At 41.5% G+C, this 20,477-nt stretch overlaps 2 protein-coding genes across 2 annotated transcripts; both read right to left on the bottom strand.

The window, feature by feature from the left end:
* Positions 1–34: 34 nt before the first annotated feature.
* Positions 35–8,028, bottom strand: LOC125904825 (peptidyl-prolyl cis-trans isomerase FKBP14-like). The gene is made up of 4 exons (XM_049602478.1): positions 7,732–8,028; positions 4,470–4,621; positions 3,827–3,954; positions 35–2,590 (listed from the first exon to the last, which is right to left on the bottom strand). The coding sequence occupies exons 1-4, from the start codon at positions 7,923–7,925 to the stop codon at positions 2,432–2,434; spliced, it is 633 nt and encodes a 210-aa protein (XP_049458435.1). The 5' UTR covers positions 7,926–8,028; the 3' UTR covers positions 35–2,431.
* A 113-nt stretch (positions 8,029–8,141) lies between these two features.
* On the bottom strand, positions 8,142–19,648 carry LOC125904678 (acetylcholinesterase collagenic tail peptide-like). The gene is made up of 18 exons (XM_049602260.1): positions 18,474–19,648; positions 17,666–17,780; positions 16,843–16,952; positions 16,600–16,719; positions 16,302–16,346; positions 16,142–16,168; positions 14,504–14,575; positions 13,897–13,959; positions 13,770–13,796; positions 13,638–13,682; positions 12,870–12,905; positions 12,717–12,797; positions 12,199–12,295; positions 11,964–12,103; positions 11,016–11,135; positions 10,331–10,460; positions 9,670–9,772; positions 8,142–9,039 (listed from the first exon to the last, which is right to left on the bottom strand). Exons 2-18 carry the CDS (start codon positions 17,760–17,762, stop codon positions 8,970–8,972), a joined length of 1,383 nt encoding a protein of 460 aa, XP_049458217.1. The 5' UTR covers positions 17,763–17,780; positions 18,474–19,648; the 3' UTR covers positions 8,142–8,969.
* Between the last annotated feature and the right edge of the window lie 829 nt (positions 19,649–20,477).

Genomic DNA, 20,477 nt, shown 5'->3' with positions numbered 1-20,477 from the left:
CTCGTGACACAGTTTGTGAGCATTTCAGGATCTACATACAGGACAAAATATCTTAAATTGATGTCATGATCTGTTCCTTGATACAGTAGCACTTTTAAAGTCAGATAAGACAGTAAAGCTTTTTTTTTAAGTTTATGCAAGACTAAGGTCCTAAGAATTTCAGTAGGTAACTTTTGTCATAATTTTTTGTCATATTTGCTGAAACTGGCACTATATCCTGACAGTAGTATATGAGAGAGATTATCTATTAAAAAAAAAGGGTTCCTCTGACTCCTCCTAGTGTTCCTAATGACCTCAGTTTTGGTTTTGTATCTGTATCATGTACTACTGTCAGGGTATAGTGATAGTTTCAGCAAACATGCAGAGATGGGACAGTTTTTTTTTTTCCTACTGTAGCTTTACGTGCTTGTATTGTTCTCCCTTAATGGTTTGTTCAAGCAGGACAATCCTCTCGAGATCTGTTTTTCTTTCTTCAGCGACCTATATAGCCACTGTTAGCAGGAGACTATGTAAACCTCATACAACTCAATGTGAAAACAAACTTTACTGCAGAATGTGCTAACCTTGGGGGTTCATAAATCCTTGTACAGTACATATAGTGGTGCTCTCCAGTGTTTATGTAATTATTTTTGTATGTTTAAAATGCATCCATATAAGTGTAGAGGAGAACATACTAACATTTTACAAATTATGGGAATGTGTCTAAGTTACACTGTTATGAATAGATAATGAATGAATGAGGTGTAGTGTTTCCTCTCTCACTGTATTAACCAATACTAACACCTGTGAAGACAGTGCCACCTGCTGGTTCAATGTATAAAGTATTACAAGGTATGACCACCAAATAAACCACAGTATTTTGTTCTAAAAAGTTGACTTTATTCCTCACACTGGTTGTAAAATAGAACATTAAAAATCTGCCTTAACCAGAACAGTCATTTGCATACAGAGTTTAGTCTTGATATGTTTACATTAAAAGCACACCAACGCTGTGGAAACTTGACAGTCTAGATTCTAGTCGGCACCGTGGGAACATTTTCTGGTTGAAGACTTGTGTGTGTAACAACTCAAAACAACTTCCAGCAATTTGCTAAAAGTAGGGTACATTTTAATGTGTGCTTTAGAAATCAGAATGACATTGTATGTTGCAGAACAGGGCTGAACAATACATCTTTTCAGCTCTGACACTGCAGTGTGCGTGCTTTTCTCACAGTAGTCTTCACATGTCAAACACATGTCTACAATAACATCAATGCTGGCTGCGTTCCATTTAGGTGTGCCAGTGCCAGGTCCTGAGTATTGTGTATACTGGCTTACTGGAAGCACTAAGAGAAAATGAAACGAAGCGGGTATGTTCTTGGTTACACCTGCTTTTCCTGCTGTGTCAAGTCAACATGTCTGCCACAAAACACTGATCACTGATGTCCTGTAAAAATACCCATTTAACTGCTTTATAGAAAATGAAAAATAAGTTCACAGTTTTGTGACATAACAAACATCTAGTGTGTAGGATTTGGGGGATATATTAGCAGGAATGGAATATAATAAGTATGTTTTCATTGCTGTATAATCACCTGAAAAGAATGAGCCGTTTATACCTACGTAGGGAGCGGGTCCTTGTCCACGGAGATCACTATGTTGCACCTCCATGTTTCTACAGTTGCCCAGAATGGACAAACCAAACACTGGCTCTAGATAGGGCTATTCATGGTTATGCAATTTTGGGTTGGCGTTCGTAGTTAGCAGCCCCTACGCAACAAGCAGCATTGGAAAAAACACTGCTTTCCTTAGTGTTTTTACTGGTTTATATCACCAATTCTGTTTGTTTTGGAGAGGAAGAGATCTCTTATCTGGCTGGTCATGGTAAAGTGGCAAGTGGGCCATCTGCCACATGCTTAACTTGGTAGAAAAAACACTGATGTATAACAGGAAACTGTTTTATTCCATTTGTTTCTGAGAGGATGAGACCTCTGAGGGTAACTCCGCTCCTAAAAACCTCCTAGATGACAAACGGTAAAGGATTTCTAACAAGGCAAAGGTTCACTTCTGCTCCTTCAGGTGCAATCTACAATCCTCACCACTATATTCCACTAAATCCCCCTACATCGCACACACTGGACATCTAAATTCACACAGTTCACTCCGTGTCTATTACCTCTGATATGTTGTGACACATTTGGTGATAACTGCATAACAATTGAATTCTAAAAAAATATATGCAGCTAGTATGCAAGACAGAGTGGAATGGACTCAAAGATCACTGCACAGCTTCACACACAGGAGGAGTTAGCATGTCACACACCAGACAAACACAATGCTTCTATAAAAGTGAAATACTTGTATGCCGAAAATAAAACTCTGCACCAAAGTATTTCCAATACAAATCAATGAACACTGGATGAGCGAGTGGTTTGTGGGAATGGGAGAGAATTTAAAGTTCATCGTGTTTGTAAGTAAACTCTCGTGAAGATATGAAGCCATCTTTGTTCTTATCCTCTTTGGCAAAGATGTCCTTCACCATGTTCTCATGTAGAGTGTCGTTGGGTGGGTAGCCATGACGCTCAAACTCTTTCCTCAGATACTCCTTCACCTGGTAGATCAAATAAGAGCAGGACGATTAATGAGAGGAAAAAAACTAAAGCTCTTGTGTACTGTGTGGAGACATATAAACACATCTGACTCCAGTGATCTCGTTACAATACAGAATTAATAAAATCTAAAATCAGATACTGCTGTCGTTGCATTTGGTAAACTAGATAAAAAAGATATGCAATTATCAAATTGGCAGTACGACTCTTTTCAACGACAGTTTGGTCCAAATTCATGTATAAATGATGTTTATATAATATATAAACATACTGAGTATGTACTGTACAATACACCTGCACGGTACTTGTATTTTCTTTTTAATTTTAATTAAATTTTAATTTGCTTCTTTATCTTATTTCTGACCTTTAAGAATAAGATCATTTTGGTTTAACCAGAAACAGCACTGAAATCTCCATCAGCAAACCCACCAGACTCTATTTAAATAAACCTTAATTTAAGCGTGTATAAAGCCAGTATATTTCACATCATACTGGGTTAATTAAGGATTTATTTCAACCAGTCCAGAGTTGGTGATTGTTGGAACAATGGAAAGACAAACTAAGATGGTTTTTGTGAGTTTTATTTTGTTTCTGTTGACTTTGATTGAAGTGTTTTTGCGATCATATGATTACTGTTTTTTTTGTTAATTGAGTCTGGTGGGACTGCTGATAGGGAGTTCAGGGCTGTTTCTGGTTATTTTAAGGGCCCTTACTCTTCAACAAAAATGTCTATATCTGTAAGGATCCTTTCCAAGATGTTTTCAGACACTTCACACCTTTGCTGCACGTATGCGGACAGTGCAAACATGCCCCAATGGTTACACTGCCGCCTGCTCCTCCATTGTCATCTACAGTGGTCCTGCTCAATACTGGACCAGTTTCAAAAATTACTGTTCCCATATGTCACTCGGACACAAAAAAATGGGAAAATAAAAACAGCAAATTTAATTTGTTTAACCTTTCTTTCTAGTTGGTGAAGGGCCACACGCACTGACTTATTTATAGTAGTGGTAAATCTGAGGGGTCTTGAGGTGATCAACCAGTTAGAAAGGAAATAAGAGACCTTTACCTCTGTTAGACTCTAAAAACTGTTGACATAACACAGTCTAAGAAGTGAACCATTGCCATTGGTTCGCTCTACAAGGTCATACATCAAAAAGGTTGTTGATTGGTGTATCAGAGAGGGTGGTAGCTAATTCATCTACTTCAAGTCAAGTATTTGAGATCCTTGTGCGTACCTCCTGCCTGGAGAGCCTCCAGTCATCGTTGAGATCCATCTCCTGGAAGGATTCATGTGACCTCGGTCCATTTCTGATCTCAAGCACCTCGATGACAAAGGTCAGTGTGCTTTCAGGTGGGATCTTACCTGATCAGGCAACAGCACAGGGCAAGAGGTCAGCTAAAACTGAGTCTGGCTATCATTACCTGAGGTTTCTGTAAGCATGCTTGGTTAGTGCTGCGATATTGTTACCTTTGTGCATGAATGCAATAAGACATTGTCAGTTAAATTGTGAGTAAACAAGTTCAAAAACATGCTGAAAGTGTTAATGAGAGACAAACTCAGGTTGTATTATTAGTCAGATCGAGTCGTTCAGGTTGTTGTTGTCATGGCAAAGGTTAGTGATGCACAGAAGAGATAGATATTATTAGAGTGGTGTGTGCTTACCAGGACAAAGCATAGTATTGTTCACATGCTCCAGAAAAAGTGGACTAATACTGCTGAATGAAACCTTCATTCAGTACGGGAGTCCTAGAGAGCCATTCAAAACAAGACAGACAAATATAATATACACACATGCATATAGGACAATACACATTCTCTTTATAAATACATAGCATCATGCAGTGAAACTCGCATGCATACAGACAAAGCCACATTACCGCTTCCTTCCTTCCCATAGGCCAGAGCTGGAGGTACGACAAGTCTCCTCTTCTCTCCAGAGCACATGTCCTGCAGGCCTTTATCCCAGCCTTTGATTACTTCTTTGATGCCCAGTGTGAACCACATTGGCTGCCTGTCACCTTCGGCTCGACTGGTGGACAGACACAGACACAGAGTGGAATGTTAAAGGGCTGAAAAAGGGCAGACTGTGAGGAGGTGTGACCCCTACAGAGGGTACAGGTAGTCCTGGTGGAAATTAAGAGTTAACACCCCTTTGCTACTGGGTGTTCTCTGGCTATAATTTCAAAACTACGCATTGTAAATAATTTGTAATTATTATTTTAAATTATTTCAACTTCGCAGCACTAGAAAATGTTTAAAGTTAAATGTTGTTCAGGCTTAAAATTCCACCCTGTGATTTTATGGGACTGTTTCCTGACAGAAATGTGTCATTTTTTACTGTATTATTATTATTATAATTACAGGTCAGTGAGTTCTGATATTAATTTCACCCAGGGGAAAAATGAATAAGGAGAGAAATATCAAGAATTATTACTGATAATTTTCTCATGTTGCTGATGTTAAATCTCAGATATTAAAGGTTTGGCTCACCCAAATAACAGAAACATATTTTCTCAATCGAATCACAATAAACAACACATATTTCCTCACTTACCACTCCCGTCTTTCCAGCCAGTCAGTCGAAGTTTTGAGACATACAGTATTTTGGACATCTGCTGCTTGTATTTTTTTTGGTGGTGCTTTAAAGAACCAGTATGTTGGATTTAGTGGCATCTAGTGGTGACATTGCAGATTGCAACCATCTGGTAAACTCTACCTTTCCAAACCTGAGAACCTATGGTGGCCTTCACTTTGACGTAAAAACGCAAAGGCCCTGACTAGTGTGTTTGGTTTGTCTGTTTTGAGCTTCTGTAGAAATATGATTGTGCAACATGACAGGCTCCGTGGAACAGGACCTGCTCCCTATGTAGGCCTAGCTATAACGGCTAATTCTAAACTAATGAAAACATAATGATTAAAGCAAACTTAACACCATGCTTGAAAAACAGTGTTTTACTGCCCATACTGGTTAAAGTTTCAAGCCTGTTTGACCTCTGACCTAACAGTGATGTGAAGGTGTGCTGGAGTCTGTACCTAGACATCACTGCAGCAATGTGAGAATAGAATTGAAAGAGGAAATATGAAAGCCAACAATCAATCAATCTTTACTTATAAAGTACTTTTCATACAAAAAATGTAGCACAAAGTGCTTTACATGGTTAGAAGAAATGCCCCTCCCATCCACCCCCCAGCCACCCACACCCCCACAGACACACCCACCCACCCAGCCACCCACAAACACAGTCATGATGTAGACATAAAAACATGTGGCAGAGCGCAGAGCAACCAGGTGAGGAAACAATATCGCAGCCCCCCCCAACCCAGTCGAAGCAACCCATGAGGCAGCGCCAACGCAGCCAGGGCCAATCACAGCCCCCAGTGCAGAGGGCCCCCACTGAGGAAACACTGGAGTTAAAAACTAAGCATAACATAAAACATCGATAAAAGACTAAGAGTGACATTAAAACCTCAATACAAGACTAAAAATGACATTAAAATATCAGTAAAAAAAAATAAGAATGATGTTAAAACCTAAGTAAAAGTGTCAATGACAGTAAAACATCAGAAAACTGAGAAAATATTAGTTAAAAGCCTGATTAAATAGGTAGGTCTGAGTCTGCTTTTAAAAATAACTACATTCTCTGCCGCCCTCAGGTCCTCCGGCAGGCCATTCCACAGACGGGGGCCATAATAGTGGAAAGATGCCTCCCCTTGAGCATGTGTTCTAACTTTGGGAATGATCAAGAGGCCAGTGCCGGAGGACCTCAGGGTCCGCGAGGGTTCGTAGCGTATAAGCAATTCTGTAAGATAAGAAGGCCCAAGACCATTAAGACATTTAAAAACCATTAAAAGAACCTTAAAATCAATCCTGAAACACACAGGGAGCCAATGCAGTGATTCTAAAACCGGTGTAATGTGGGCCCACCTTCTGGTCTTCGTCAGCACACGTGCAGCAGAGTTTTGTAAAAGTTGTAGGCCTGAGATACTTTTTTGGGAAGACCAGAAAGCAGGGCATTACAGTAATCAATACTGTAGTGTCCACTACCGTAATTCCCGACAAACATGACTGTCAGCAGCTTTCAAAGGCACTTTCAGAAAATGGAGAGAAATTTCTTGATGACTTGAAGTCACAACCGACCTTGTTTAACAGCAAAACTATATCAAAACATCTGTTTACAAACTCAGCTCCTGCAGTATGATCTAGTCTCATTTGTCCAGTCGTATGCTTGAAAAAAACAGCAGGCCTAATTTATCTTGCTGGAGCACGTCAATTGATAGTTTGTCTGTGATATTGCGTGACTTTGGTAAATCCGAAATGACCCTTTAAAACACCAAAGTCACACTATAACACAAACAACCTAACTGATTGAGGCAGTTGTAGACCAGCAGCTCCTGTGTTCAGCGAGGTAAAATTACTGTTTTTGTCAATGAAGCCTGGCTTTGAAGAGAGCAAGGAAAAAGTTTGATTTGCACTCAGTTCCCCTTCGGAGAGGGCTGTCAGTTTGGGAAGTAATGAGCATAAAAGATTAGACTGCATGAGTTGTGTGAGAGGTTGTAAACTGATGTTTTGATATAGTTTTGCTGATGTTAAACGTGGCCCCCGAGGACTTCAATTCATCAAGAATTTTCTCAGTTTTTGGATTCTTTGTTCAACATGGAGACATGCATGAATAACAAAGTTTGCCTCATGAATTCAACGTAACATTGGGTGAGTCATTGACATACAAATGGTCATTTGGGGGGTGAAATATTCCTTTAACGGAAAGGATTTAAAGGATACAGATAATTGTCTTCACCGCCATTGTTATGGGTTGAATGTCTCCAAACTTTAGGACAAACCAAACCACTAGAGGTCAGAAATAAAATATGTATTCTTGCAATCTGGTTGAACTGAGCCTTTAAAATGTTTTATCACGTGATCCTGATAGGCTGAGGCGTCACCAAGAAGATTAAACTCGCGTGCACCTGGAATGTGGAATGAAAGTTTATGCTGTATATCAAACTTAATGAGTGGATGCAGCAAATGTCCTCCACTAAAGGCAGTTAGACGACTTCTCAGCCTCACAGCAGCTACTTGGCTTCAAACTCAAATTAAGAGCAGCAGTATTATGGGACTGTCGTGTCCATCATGAAACATACCTGTTGTGAAACATGGTCCCATTCTCGAAGTATCCCTCATGGTGCACGAGCAGGATGTCTCCATACTTTGATTTTCGGTGACACAGAAAAGGTCTGTGCATAACTTCTATGTTCACCTCAGCTTCAGGCAGCTTCCCCCCGCTGACAGACACCAGCAGGGAGGAGCAGAGCCAGCTCAGCACGGTCAGCAGCATGCTGCAACACTCAGACCCTCTGAAGAAGCAACAGGATACAAGAGATGAACTAAAATGTTTGAAAAACAGAACAACTGTGCATGCAGCTGGTCCTCTACGTGGCAGTGACGTTTCATCATACGTTGTTGCAGGAAGTCTTTTTCTGATTGGTTGCTTTCCCACACAAAACCCCGCCCACAGACACTCCACCTCTTCAGGACTCCTTTAAGTGTTGGCCTAATCTTTATTGTTGTACAGTGTTTTATGAATTTAACAATCATGCAGGCAGATTATCCACTAATCACTTTTCACTGAAAACATTTTGGAGTCATGGGTTTTTTCATGCTGCTGCAATAATCACAGTTATTTTCTCGCTGTTGTTGCAGTGTGACATTCTTCTTCCTCCTGTCAGGGATCTTAACATTCACTTTAAAGGGGGCATACTTTGGCTAGTACATTAACAGCACTGGTTATAGCAGTCTGCAGGGCACTGGTACACATTTACATGCAATATAACAGCATTGCACTTCATAAATACATGTTTCATAATACATTGCACATGAATAAACACATTTACACACCCCTGATTTGTGTACTACAGTATATATAGTATTAATAATATAATTTCCTCTTCTGGAAAATGCTCTTTTTTCTCTCTCTTATTACAAAAGAAGTTCAGAATACAGTTTATTTTTGCATCAACAGTCAGCAAGTCATACACATTGAAACTATTTTATATGATACAATCATTAATTCATGAGAATGTTCTCCGCCATCACCGGTGTCCATAACAGTGCTGCAGCCGATGGAGTGACAGTAACGGGAAGCTGCTCCCTGAGGCCGTTAAAAGAATTAAACCTCCGAGGGAGACGGTCCATTCAAAGCTTGCTGCCATGACGGTTCATGGTTCTGAGCAGGCACAAGAGCTTCCCTTCAGTACTCTCTCTCTCAGTCCATCAGTTATTTTTTTAAGGGTGAGACTTCAGTAGAAATCTGAAGTATAATCCCCATGAGCAGACAGAGGGAACTGCAAAGTGGCAATCTAGCCCTTTTTTATTCCCCAGCTCAGGTGAAATACTTGCAACCAGTGGAATCAATGAGGCAGGAGTCGGTGCATCTGAGCTGCCCAAAGGACCTGAAGAAGACACGGAAAATGATTTTTAACAAGTGCAGCCGATAGTGCCAAGTGTATACTTGCATTTACACTCAGTTCTTTCAGGTTATGCAGTTCACCTCCAAATTTCCACCGTTTTGCTCATTATCAAAGGAATAGTTCAACATTTATGCTTTAGAGAGTGAGATGAGAAGATGTACACCTTGCTCATGTTGGAACATTAGGTATGGAGGTAGAGCCAGGAGTGGATTAGCTTAGTTTAGCATGAAACTTGAAAAGGATTAAACAGCTAGCCTGGCTCAATTCTAAAGGTATAAAGAAAATCCTGTTTGTTAAATTTGAACAAAACTGAAATTAAAGGTGATAAGTTGTGCAAAGTCGGCCATTTAAGCATCTAAAACACTGTACAGTAACTGGCGCCAGGATAATGCACCATCGTCAGTGAATGGTTTCAGAGACCTCAAAGTAAAAGTACAGTAGTTCCTTTTAAAGTGCCCTTTCCAATCCTTAGATGGGTGCAGTATAAATGTGCCGCTGATTAAAAAGGAACTGCATGGTGCTAACTTGGCATAGAGGATTTATTGTAGCAAGGTGTACCCAAATAAATGGATGTGTTTGTGTATACACACTGAACACTGTCAGTGAACATACCCAGGAAGATAGGATTTGCAGGTCTGATAACCAAAGTCCTTTCCATCACACTCCTCAATGCCTTCATGTCGGTAGCCATCTCCACAGTAGGCCCACTTACAGTCTGAAGTGATGACAGGAAAAGAGATGGCGAGAGCGCAGTGGCAGAGTTAGGAGAGAGGAGGGAAAGGGGAGGGAGAGAGAGAAAACGTTACTGATTGCTTTGGCACCCGTGTGTGTGTTTCAGTGATGCCAATACAGCATTTCTGCTAATTTAATTGAACAGAGGAGAAGAGAGAAGTGAGAGGATGGCAGGAAAAGAGAGGGTGAGATTAATGAAAGATCAAGGAAAGGTTTCACAGTGCTTACTGCTTTTATCCTCTGTCATGTGGGTTCAGACTCTGCGGTGCATTGTAGCTCTGCAGGGCATCTCATGAGCAGGTGGGTGTTCGACAGCATGGATGTGTTTGTGCCTAACCTTCATATTTGAGGAATAGTTGCATTTTTTTGTACTAAAATAATGCTTTTTTAAAATCTTAATTCTTGTTACGCTGTATTACATTACATAAAAGGAGCGGTATTACAATCACTGTAGATCATCACTCTGTTGTGTTTTTTCTCTCCTTCTACATTACTGAGAGTGTCCATGTGTTCAGCTGAGCAAAACATGCACGTAACTCACTGAGACAAGCATCGGTGACAATCTGGTTTCCATCATCACACTCCTCTCCGTGCTGGGCTTGCACCTTTCCATCCCCACACGCACCAACTCTGTCTGGGACTTTCTCTGTGGATTGGAACGGCTGGAAGGGCTGGACAGGTTGTAAAAACAAAATTAAAAAATGCTAACTTAACATTTCAGGCAAGGAGAAATCTTGGCTTTGATAGTAAGACATTTAGGCTAAAACTGGGTTGGAATATTGATTCTGACAACGCATACCCGACACATGCGACAAACTGGTAACAGTTTCAATTCAGTGTTTAAAGCTTGCTAACTCATCTGGATGGCTGGGGCAAAATGCTACTTCCGCTGCCAACATGCTCACACATATTTTTGATGACGTTGGCTTTACAAGGGTCTGTGTCCAGATGTACAAACCAAGCCATCTTTGTAACAAAAGTGCAAACTCGATCCACTGAGGAAGACTGTGGTAAAGCCACTGAGCTAGTTAGCGGACCTTGAATTGCTATCTTTTAATATCTGTAATCAAACTACTGTTTCTGAGGTCAAAAATAAACTTCTATGCTCAAATGCTACCCAGTTTAAGCTCAGATGCAAACATGTGAGCCTGAAATGATCAATTACATATATGTGCTCAATGTGGCTAGTTTGAAATACGTATGCTATATACTCTAATAGTTGTTACCTGTATGGGCTTCCATCCGTCTTTATCTTTGAAGTAGAGCATCCTCTGATCCTTCCTGAATGCTATTGCGTTGTCTAGACGTAGATTGTCCATCTCCTCCTCACTCTTTACCACAAATATCTGCACAGATACATACAGGATAAAGTCAAAGCAGATGAGTAGTAATCAGAGGTGTGGATTTGAGTCACATGACTTGGACTCCAGTCAGACTCGAGTCATGAGTTTGACAAAAATAAAAAAGACCTGCAACTTGACTAGGACTTTAACACCAGTGACTCATGACTTCACTTGGACTTGAGCCTTTTGACTTGAGAATACTTAATACCTTTCCCCCAAAAGCCCAAAGATGAAAAATTCTGTTTTATAAAAAAGTGTGCCAAGAGTCAGTTCATTCCATTCATTTTCTGAATCCACTAACATTAACGCTATTCATTCCCAGTCAGCACTTAATTCCACGGATCCATTTGTTTGAATCGATCCGACAGCATCAAGTTGCAGGAAAGAACTATGAAGAACTAATGTCACGTTACTGAACACCAGATGACAAAAATGATGCCAAAGATAATATTATATGTATGCAAAAACTATTCGGTGGTCAACAAAAAAACAAAATACTGTATGCAAAATATGGGGCTTGAAAATTACAGACAGGGACGCAACAACTTCCAACTTCGTTCTAAACTTCAAGCTGCACAAAGAGTGGAAAGTCAAGGCTAATAGCGAGCTAATGCTAAGCTAATGTTATTAGTCTGTTGTTAAAAAGGCATTACATTTGGTGAAGAGCACAAGGCATGTTTGGGAGTCGAAAATCAAAGTGTAGGACTTGGCACTTGACTTGTGACTTGCAAAACAATGACTTGGTCACACCTCTGGTATAACTGATTCAGTATAAACAAGGATTTAGTTTGGATCGTAATATTGAAAGCTAGCCGTTGAGTTGGGTCTTACTGCAGGGACTCTGCTGAGGCCGCCCCGTTGAGTGTAGCTTCCAAAAGGAGCATTATTCACACCAAGAGTGGAGTCACAGTCACAGCGACCTGGTGGACCTGGAGGACCCTTCTCTCCCTTTTCACCCACTAGATAGAGACCTGCAAAAAATGTATGACAAGAAGTTAAGGGTTTAACACAAACATGCCTAAACTATACTATTGGAGGCTGATTGTGTGTGTGTAAGTTACTGTACCTGACGCAGGTGGTCCAGGTGGCCCTGGATGGCCGTTTGGACCAGGGGGTCCTTGGGGGCCCATGGCTCCTGGGGTTCCACCATGGCCCTTCATGCCCTGTGCAAACCAGGCAACATCCCAATATTAGAAAATACACACACACACACACACACACACACACTGAAGGTGACCTACACGCCACTGCCACTTGTGCATAGCTGTGCTAATCTAGTTTATGGGGTAAACATATATGCATGGATGTGTGTGTGTGTGTGTGTGTGTGTGTGTGTGTGTGTGTGTGTGTGTGTGCATATATACTTTAAGTGTGTAGGCTAAGAAGATCTAAGATGGCAAAGTCCCCACAGCCCTTATGAAAGTCTATACTTAGAGATGGAAGTAAAAGTTGAGTGACTGAATTAGTCGGTGAGAGCACGTAGCCCTCAGGTCACAGACTGAGAAAGAGCAGAGTGTTAGCACACCACACCAGGGTTAAGGAATATTGTCAGGATGTGCGCTATGCTTCCTCGTCTTTCCTCACCTGTTTGCCTCGCTTCCCAGGCCGTCCAGTAGGGCCTCTTTTTCCCGCGACTCCCGGCTCTCCCTTTGGTCCCTGCTCACCCTGGGCAAGGATTTGGGGAATAGTCAGTTTAAATCAGATCCTTCACTGTCCTCATTGTTGAATCATCCTTACCTTCTGTCCAAGCATCCCAGGCAAACCAATGGAACCCTAAATAAAGACAAAATGAGAGTTTGATGTAAAAAAAAGGAATTAACTCAGCAGAGCAGACATAACATGTTTAATGTTTATTTAATCTGTCGCTGAGATAGAGGGCTCAAGAGAGCTTGCACGAGTCTCAACTCATGAGCCACTTTGGATTCTTACTAATTATAGAGCGAACTGTTGTAGAGTTTTTCACTCCATAAAAGATTAAGTCCATGGAGTGCACCAGGAATGAGTCCTAAAACCTGGAAATGAGTTAGCATTTTAGCACTCCCAGTTCCCTCATGTCAAAGTCAATGGGTTTTTTTTATTGGGTTTTTGATCAGATGCCTGAAATAAGGTCTGTGGTTAACATAAGCTTCAGAGACTTTATTGTTTTATTCTGTGACATAAAATACATCAGTAAATACCCCACTGGTGAATTTTGAAGCTTTGTTGTGTCTTTAAAAAGGCGGTTGCTAACAAGTGGCTAAATGAGGCTATAGAACGTTATCAAGCTGAACACGGAATTACAGCCTCGTCATCATTAAAGTCATGTGACCGTGGTGTAGTTCCTTTATAGCCTAACGTTAGCTTTTTACTTCCACTGATTCTGATGCATTTACACTTACGTAAGTATCATAAACGTTTGTTTGGCAAAGACCTTTTTATTCAGCAATAATTCAAAATCAAATTGAGAAATCCCATCAAAACACATTAACGTTATGCAATAAAAGAAAGTGACAGTTCTCTACTTACTTTATCCCCTTTTGGTCCTGGCGCTCCAGGGTCACCATATATCCCCTTTAAAAAGAACAGAGAGACATAAATGAAACATCTAATAATCTTTTAGTGACAAATATGTAGTGTGAAATATGACTCTGAATTTACCCTTTCTCCTTTGTAACCAGGCAAACCCTGAAAAGATACACAAGGAATAGTCAATGATAGACTAAACAAGATTATTTTTCTTTCTAAACATACAAAATCATGTGTATGATGTAAAGATGTGACTAACCTTTAATCCTGGTGGTCCCCTCAGTCCTGGTAATCCCATGAGTCCTGGGTCCCCTTTCTCACCCTAAAAAACCCACACATACTTGTTGGTTCGTATTTTAATAGTGGTGTGTCATATAAATTTATGTGAACTCTCAAGTATTCTTTAATGTGCCATGTTGCACCAGTGAGGAGTACTCGAAAGTGTGGTAGTGCCCGCAGTGATACCATGAGACCAGTCAGTGCCTATCAGCTATCATCTGATGGTGGGGATAACAACCAATATTTCGAGAGTTCAGATGTAGCCTATCGATATCAAGTCCAAGACTTCCTCTTCTAGGTGCCACTTGTTTACACTTTGATTAGCAACTTGAGACAGGTCAAACATTTCGGCTAATCTCTACAAGCAGATATCTGCACATGACTGCAGATGAAAAAAGCTAGTAAAAAGAGAAACTGTCCCTCATGGACTGTGAACCTACATGCAACCAAAGCCCATCTGGTCAGCACTATTTGGACCACAAATGGACTACAAACACAAACCAAAATACTTCTGATACCAAAATCTTGCCTCCAGATTCTGTATACATATGCAGTTATGTGTTTACAGAGATTACCATGAGACCTACCTTGGGTCCCTCAGGACCAGGCCATCCTTGGAGTCCTGGTTTCCCTGGGAGGCCTGGAGCTCCTGTGCGACCCTACAGAAACACAAACACAATCAGTGCCAGCACTTATTGAAACTATTGCTTCATTTTCTGCTCCCTTTTGCAAAAAAAAGAAGGGAAGCTAAAAAAGTCTCTACCTTTTAATTGCATAAAGGATTTTGTGACAGACTCAGTTTCTTACAGTCTGAACCAAAATAGCAGGATGTTTTAACCTTGTTCTCTTAAATAAAATCTAACTTGCATTTTCATTTAATACATTAGTTCAACAGGATTATTCACTTTCTTGCCAAGAGTTAGACGAGACTCTTGGGTCTATATGGAGTATATGAAGCGACTGCCAGCAGCTGGTTACATTAGGTATGTTTGGCATAAGTTCTCCAAACAGGTTAATAAGCTGGCCTGGTTTTGTCCAAATGTAACAAAAATCAGCCTACCAGCACCTTTAAAGCTCATTCATTAACACTTTATATCTTGTTTAATCCATACAAAACTGAAGCGTAAAAATGACAAGTTGGGGTTTTACATTGGGGTTAATGTGCCTGCCTATTTCTTATATTGACTTTCTGGAATCTCCGCTGGTGCCTGCTTTCTCCTGGTCTTTTTATCTGACTCTTGGGAAGAAAGCAAATTAATTTCCAAAATGTCTGGGCTTCCTTTTATATTTTGATCAATTTCTTCTTTTGTGCTCTGCTTTTGTACTTTGTTATATATGCTGACAATCTGCAACTTTATATGTTCGCCAGGATGCTTCTTTCATTCCTGTTTCTCCTGAAAAAGAGCTACAGATTTTTTTTTAAGACTAATCAGGTTAGATAAGGATTAGAAACAAATAAGCATGTCAAACTGACTATGAACTATGAACCCCTAATCAGACATGACAAAGGACAAAACCTTGCATGCAAAGGTTTAACGATGCCACTGAGATTTGCTAAGTAGTGGACAGGAATAAAGGCTTAATCGATCTTGCCCTATCGCCAGTTCTTTGCAAGCAGGAGAGCCAAATGTATTACACAACAGCTTTGCATCTCTGTGACACCTGGAACAGTATCCCAGAGCTGGTGCCATGCTAGCAGTGTGCCCTCATTTAGCTGCCTGCCATTAAAACAGCAGCCTGTAGAGACACCATGGACCTGCTGCTGTGTGGAGTGATTTATCGCGGGGAGCAAAAGCACTTAGGGAGATTAAAGTGCAGAAGTGGAGTGCTGGAGAGGCTGGATCAGCAGGACTGGAGTCCAGTACGAGGGCTAATGGAGCCAGGCCAAGGAAAGGAGGAGAAAGAAGGAATAAGCAGAGGAAAAGGGGAGAAGAGGGGGATGACAGAGAGGTGAGGAGTGGAAGGATAACAGTAGACGTCTAAAGATGTGATCAAGCTTTGCTGTGTGGTTAGCGCGGCTACTGGGACTAATGTCGCATGACCCATAGCAGCTGCAGAGGATATTCTGAGCACATCAATAGACAAATCACATCACAGAGATTGAGGATGCGTAGAGGGGACAACAGAGAGAGAAATCCACATCTCATTATTCCAAGGACATGCGAGATGGACCAGAGAGAGATGAGCGAGAGAACGCGACATGCAGGAGGGGAAGAGCGGCTCACCTTTGACCCCGGACGTCCAATTTCTCCCTGGAGGAGGACAAATGAGGGGAGATGAGACATAGCATTCATTATAGCAGAGAGGAATACAAGGACACACACAGCAAAATACATTACAGACATATTTCAATACCTATAAAAACAGAAAACTAGGAACACACACCTTCTCCCCTTTTGGTCCTCTTATTCCAGGTAATCCACCGTGACCCTGAAAAAATGACACCAAATTTATATCCAGCTCCATATTCTAATAGAGCATGGGACATTTGTGGAAAAATCAATCATACCATAAAGGTCATTTTGTTTCATTTCCATTTAACAAAATTCCCATCTACTGTCTTTAAATGGCTACAGCAGGCTGGCTGCAGTATGGATGCTCTTTGATTTAATATGACTAAACAGTGGTGCCACCCCTGATGTGAGGTTTCAATGCTGTGTAGTATTTTGAAAAAGGGCCTTACCTCTGGGCCCTGGGGTCCTGGAGGCCCGGGAGGTCCTGGCAAACACCCAGGTATCACAGGTTTTTGTTTTTGCTGCACCTCTCTTCCAGGAGCACTTGGCTCCAAGAGACCATCACCATCCTTCAATAAACATACACAGAATACAAGAGGTTTCAATCAGTGGCCTGATGTGAGCATACATTTGTGTAAATGAGGTGTTTTTATGTAAGCATGCTGCGTGTGGGTGTGTTTGTGAACACCTACAGGGCTGCCCCGCTTCCACAGCTGAGGTGGCGGAGGAAAGAGCGGCGGCGGCGGTGGTGACATGAGACAACAGGGGTCAAAGGTCAATGGCTCATCCAGAAACCTGAGAGCTGACAGAAAGACAGTCCACCCTGATGAAGCACGGTTGTAAAATGTACGTGCAACATGTGTTCCTTTTGTTATGTAGACCTGGGTATCGTTTAAAAAAACTACAACATCATTATCAATACCAGAACCCTTAAGGGGGCTTTTTCCCATTTCCATTGTGAAAAGTTGTGGATGGTACCAATGGAACCATTCTGTACCATCCCCACTTTTGGTCATCAGTCTGTTGGGGTACCTAGCACACAGATCTGGTACCAAAAGGTGGAGCTGTGAACACTGCAGTCTGTTGATTGGTCAATAGAAGACGGTCACTCTGTGCAGGGCGGAGTTGTGGCTGGTTTTGAGGCACATGTAACCTTAAATTTCACTATTTTACTTACTACTTTGACCATCACTTACGTTTTTATATGACATACACCTATTGGCTTGGTGTTGGATGTTAGCTTGTGCTAAGCACTAGACACTGAACTGACGGTTGCCAAGAGGAGAGCAGCTCTGCAGACGGCAGCAACAGAAAGTTTGCTGATCTGGCAGGGAGTCGGGATGGTCTGAGATCAGACCTCCAGCACGAAAAGGACTGAATACAGGTATTGTTTGGCAGGAGACGATTCGATACTACTCGGTACTGAGTTATTTCAGTCGATGCTTCAAAAGCATCAAGTACCGATACCCAGCCCTACTGTTATGTGATGGTCAGTCTTACACTCACACGACTTACCAGAGCGGGCTGAGAGGATGCTGTCCATGTAAGAGTGACGTGCCCATGCAGGACACAGAAGAATGTGGATGGACACTGCAAGCTGGACCAGATCCATCCTGACGGTTTACCTTCCCTAAAGCGCAAAACACAAGCTGTAAAACACACACACACACACACACACACACACACACTGGCTACACACACTCTATTTCTGCTGAGCTTAATGCAGTTACTGGCAGCTGCCACTTTTCCTTACTCCCCTCTAGAGGGTGTCACTATTTGATCGCCCCCTTAACCTGAGTCCTCTCTCTTTCCTCGTAGCATAATAAATAAACTTGTTGCAGCTCCACACTGCAGCAGATGCAGCCACCGCTGTAATTCCAGCCATGCCAACAACCTTCTCAGCCCTGTGCCAGAATTAGACAGGGGCTGGGGGGGAGTGGGCTGTCACTCAGGTTTATTATAACTTCTGACACTTTATGACAGAAGTCATAGTAAATAACAGTGGTAGGCTTACACATGGGTTACAGGTCCATTCACACAAACATGTCCAGTATGATCATATTCATCTGTTAGTGGATGCAAGAAGATGTTAGATGACATGAAAAAAAAAAAATAAAAAATTATAATCCCGTGTTCAACCACGTGCAGAAAATATGATGCACCGGGTTCAATCACTAATCCATAGCTTCGTTACTATGGCTCAGTATCAGCCCCTATATTATCTAAAGAAATCTGCAGGATGCCTTAATGCTGTGATGATCCAGTAGCGTTAAATGGAATGTCATTCACATCCATGGCTTTTAATGCACAAGATCCACCTTACCTTCCACTTGAAATTGCGCCGCACTTGTAGACACGCTGTCTGGCGCTCCTCTAACCCAAATGAAATGCAGCCGTCCCACAGACTGTGGCTCCTCTTGGCATTTGGCGTGCTGTGGCCAATCTGGACCGCTAATAAATCTGATCCACTTATCGACCCGCTTCTTTTTCCCCCGCCGGTCAATAACAACACAGTTGAGGAGGGAGGACCTTTGTTTTTTCCTCCCGGCGCTAAATGCCCGGCAGATGCCACTGAGTGGAGCCAACACAGCGGTGGCAGCTCTGGTCCCAGCGGGTCTGGACACTGTCCCATTAACTGTGGTGTCTTCTGGATCGACCTGAGTGCAGCTGACTGGATGGCTGGAATGGCACTAACATTTTACGTCGGCATGCTTACACCCGTTTGGCACGTTTCATGTCCACAGTGGTGTTGATGGTCTCTTCACATGTTAAATGGCGCCATCTGCTGGATTATCTAGCTCATGGAATAAATAATGGTAAAATCAATACCCCATATTCTTACATAACTTCACTCTCCATTTTTGACACTTTCTGACATACTTATGACTGACAACTAAGGTGAAACTATTAAAAAATGTATAGATGACTAAAATGAGTGCTTTCTGTACTTTATTTATTTATAACTGTAGGGTGAGTTGAGGTAAGATGGGACATCAGGTTAAGTGGGACAGTTACTTATTGTAATGATTTGAAATGTGCAAAATCAACAGCCAGTCACCCAAACTGATCTTACTGCAATATTCTGGGTCTGTCACGTGATGCCATTGAGCTCAAAAAGATTTTTCCCATAGACTTACATTAGGAAAGAGACATCTGTCAATCAGTGGATACAGTTTTTTGAGTGTTCTGATGACTCTTTCCACCATCAACATTTAATTAATTTATTTTGATAACATTTCAAAAGGCTAAAAGAGTTGCAAGACTTAATTATTTTATCCTCATTCAAGTTAGCAGAGGGCTAAACAGGAAGTCAGCCATTAGGCCAGCGGAAGTTGGCTGCTTGGCTAGCACACTTGCTCTGTGGGCCCAGTGATGCACCAATCATTCTGATAATTTCATGCCACGGAAACAGCGTCATGTGTAACTAAGCAGCTTTCAGAGGAATGAAAGGGGTCCTGCCTTTAATGCTGTGTCCAGGTGTCTTTATACATCCATGAGTGTGAGTCAGGCCCCCAGGAAGTGCGCTGGGCTTTGAAGTGAATTTTCATGGTGGCCAAACTGTGGTACTGCAGTTTCTGGGGTCTGTCACGTGTCCTGCAGCCCAATACGACTTTTGTCCACTGACTAAAGAGATGTCCGTAAATCAGTGGATACATTTTTTGAGTGTCACAACCCAAAATGAATCGTTTCATTATCAGGCTTTGATCCATTCAGTCTGATAACATTTGTAAAGTCTAGAAGAGCCACAAGATTAAATCATTTTATCCCCATTCATGTTAGTAGAGCGCTAAACTGCTCCTGCTCTATGGGCCGCACAATGCTGAAGCAGTGCTGATCATCCAGGTAACTTTATATCCAGTATTTGAACCATTTTGGCTTCATGCACCACTGAGTAACTTTGATAGGAATTAACTTTGCTGTAACCAGGTCTCCTAATACATCCATGGTGTGAGCACGTGGTCAGTTAAGCAGCATATGACATTATACTTCTCAATGATGGGGCTGTCAATAGAAGTCAATAAGGTAACAACCTGTAGTGGATCATAATGGAGTGGTTTAACCACTGGTTGAATCACACAAACTCACAAGAAATGTGAGCTAAACTGGGACAGCGTTGTTAATGTAAAATGGGACACCATTTTATGCTTTATTTATGCTTTGAAACTACCATATCTATTAATGGGTGAATGTCTTGACCCCTGATTACATGATTGTGGTTAATGGTGATAAAAATGGAAACATAAAATCGTTACTTTTTGACAAGAGTGACTGACAGGCTATGTAATTGCAATGAATATATTTTAGGCCACTTCATCCTGTTAATTTT

The sequence above is a fragment of the Epinephelus fuscoguttatus genome, linkage group LG17 (assembly GCF_011397635.1).
Source record: "Epinephelus fuscoguttatus linkage group LG17, E.fuscoguttatus.final_Chr_v1".
Lineage (NCBI taxonomy): Eukaryota > Metazoa > Chordata > Actinopteri > Perciformes > Serranidae > Epinephelus > Epinephelus fuscoguttatus.
This window is presented reverse-complemented; position numbering and strand designations above follow the sequence as displayed.

Excerpts from the sequence above, each read along its gene's own strand:
- LOC125904825 (XM_049602478.1), bottom strand. The coding sequence starts at position 7,925 with ATGCTGCTGACCGTGCTGAGCTGGCTCTGCTCCTCCCTGCTGGTGTCT. Across the intron at positions 4,622-7,731 it reads GGGACCATGTTTCACAACAG|TCGAGCCGAAGGTGACAGGC; the intron begins GTATGTTTCATG and ends TCTGTCCACCAG. Across the intron at positions 3,955-4,469 it reads CTATGGGAAGGAAGGAAGCG|GTAAGATCCCACCTGAAAGC; the intron begins GTAATGTGGCTT and ends TTGCCTGATCAG.
- LOC125904678 (XM_049602260.1), bottom strand. The coding sequence starts at position 17,762 with ATGGATCTGGTCCAGCTTGCAGTGTCCATCCACATTCTTCTGTGTCCT. Across the intron at positions 16,347-16,599 it reads CAGGACCCCAGGGCCCAGAG|GGTCACGGTGGATTACCTGG; the intron begins GTAAGGCCCTTT and ends TCATTTTTTCAG. Across the intron at positions 12,296-12,716 it reads CTGGGAAGCGAGGCAAACAG|GGCATGAAGGGCCATGGTGG; the intron begins GTGAGGAAAGAC and ends TGGTTTGCACAG.